A 1975-nucleotide genomic window follows, 5' to 3' on the forward strand; every position below is an offset into this window, starting at 1 on the left:
GTTATTGGACATGCTGGGCACAGCCATTTGCTGCCCGAAGGGCGTAACGGACGGCTTGTTCTGAGCGTAGACCGGGAAGGCGGGCCCTGCAGGAGGAAAGAGGGGAAGGAGTTTGGCTTCACTTCACAGGATTTCTACCATTTCAACGCAGAGGGAAAACAAAGAGCAAAACCCCAGCATGTTAGGTTGCATTTAGGTGTGAAAAAAACCTTCACACACTGGAAAAAAAATCTAAATCTAGATAAGTCATTTTTTGTTCTTAAAATAAGTGCATTTGTTCTTGGATTGAGGAGGTAAAACAGCCAATGGAACAAGATAATTTACATTTAAAATAAGAAAACATAAAAACATTGTCTTATTTCAAGTGCATTTTATCTAATTATCTCTCTTTTAAGAGTAAAAATCCTCATTCCATTGGCAAACTCTCTCATTTACCTACTCAATTAATGGTAAATACAATTAATTTAATACATTTTTACTATTCTTTCTAGATCGTTGTTCCAGTGCAGTCTTAGTTTTTCTGATTGGTCCAACTTTGCACCCTGAATGCAACCTTTAACCCCTTGATGCCTGAATTTATATACATGTGTTTTAAAAAAAACTCAGTTTCCTCTAACTAGTTGCCAAATTGACATTTTATTTTTACTTTCTATGTATTTTAAAAGATAAATAGAAATGTATGTATATTACAAAAAAAATTTTATATGATCATTTATAGCTTTCAATGCTATATTACTTCAAGGATCAGTAGAAATGAAAACAAGAGTTAACCAAAGCTTCCACAGTGAATGTGTAACAACAGACATTGGGGGAATCCATAAACTATTTTATTAAAATGGTTTGTTGCACTTTTTCACAACGGCTGGCGAGGGGTTAATAACTGTCCAGCATCTGCCAAGAGAAACGCCTGTCTAAGCAGATGTTGGAAAGAAAACGGGATCAGAAAGGATGGAGGGGGCGGGGCACTAACCATTGGACTGAGGGTGATAGGCTCCAGGCTGAGAGTAGGGAATGGGGGCCTGGCCGGGGAATTGCTGCTGGAAGTTTCCGCTGAAACTGGTCGGGAGGCAGTAGGAAGAGGCGTTCCCAAAGCCGGAAGGCATGCTCATAGAGCCGGTACCGAACGAGGCTACAGGACGAAGCAACAGTACACACACACACACACACACACACACAGATACTTTAGATACTTAGCATAGCACTAGCCTACTGGTCAATGTAACACAGTTACATCAATATCAAACTAGTCACTGGTGAGAAACAAATTATTTTCCCCACATTTTGAAAGTTCTCACCTGCAGCTGGACCTCTGCTGTTGGTCTGGAAGGGGTTGGACGCCATGTCAGGGGCTATTGCTGCAGCAACAAAAGGATTTGTGGATGGAACCGCTAAGACAAAACAGAAAGTCAGTCAGTAGCTGATAGACGGACTTCAGCTCAGTAACTGGAACAGTGACGGTCACCTCCAAAGCCAGGCTGCATGTTGGCCATCACAGGTTGGCTCTGAGCGGGCGAAGAACTGAGGACGGGTCCGAAAACCGCCCTGAAGGAAAACAAAACCAGATCCATGATCAGCACTCAGACGATTCTTCTGTTCTACCGGATTCGGTTCTGATCAAGCAACACAAATAATTTTGTTAAGCTACGTTCCAAACTGCAGGCCTTGATGCTCAATTACGATTTTTTTGGGGGGAAATCCGATTATTTTCAGCGGTCGCTCATATTTCCAAATAAATGTGACTGCATGTGATCTCCTGTTTGAATGAATTCGCACAACTTAAGTTTTTCGCATGAGCAGTAGAGGACGCAACGACGTTATTTACACAAGTAAACATGGATGGTAGTGCTGGAGAGCATCCTTCATTTCGTTCCCAACCTCAGCCGCCATTAAAGGAAAAAGTCGCTCATATTCAGAATTCAAACTTCTGAAAGTTCTTTAAATCTGAAATGATTCCATCCTGTTCAATAAATGATCA

General features: G+C 41.5%; 1 protein-coding gene across 1 annotated transcript in view; it reads right to left on the reverse strand.

Annotated features, from left to right (window-relative positions):
• Positions 1-6: 6 nt before the first annotated feature.
• LOC107089961 (arf-GAP domain and FG repeat-containing protein 1-like) overlaps positions 7-1975 on the reverse strand; it is a gene marked incomplete at its 3' end in the record, with an annotated part of 10559 nt that continues 8590 nt past the window's right edge. The window contains exons 8-11 of the mRNA XM_015383054.1: positions 1463-1542; positions 1296-1388; positions 971-1129; positions 7-86 (exon numbers count right to left, since the gene is read on the reverse strand). Coding sequence (XP_015238540.1) covers positions 7-86; positions 971-1129; positions 1296-1388; positions 1463-1542 — 412 coding nt within the window. The remainder of the gene's footprint in view (positions 87-970; positions 1130-1295; positions 1389-1462; positions 1543-1975) is intronic.

This window comes from Cyprinodon variegatus, unplaced genomic scaffold (assembly GCF_000732505.1).
Source record: "Cyprinodon variegatus isolate N-32 unplaced genomic scaffold, C_variegatus-1.0 Scaffold274, whole genome shotgun sequence".
NCBI classification, from domain to species: domain Eukaryota; kingdom Metazoa; phylum Chordata; class Actinopteri; order Cyprinodontiformes; family Cyprinodontidae; genus Cyprinodon; species Cyprinodon variegatus.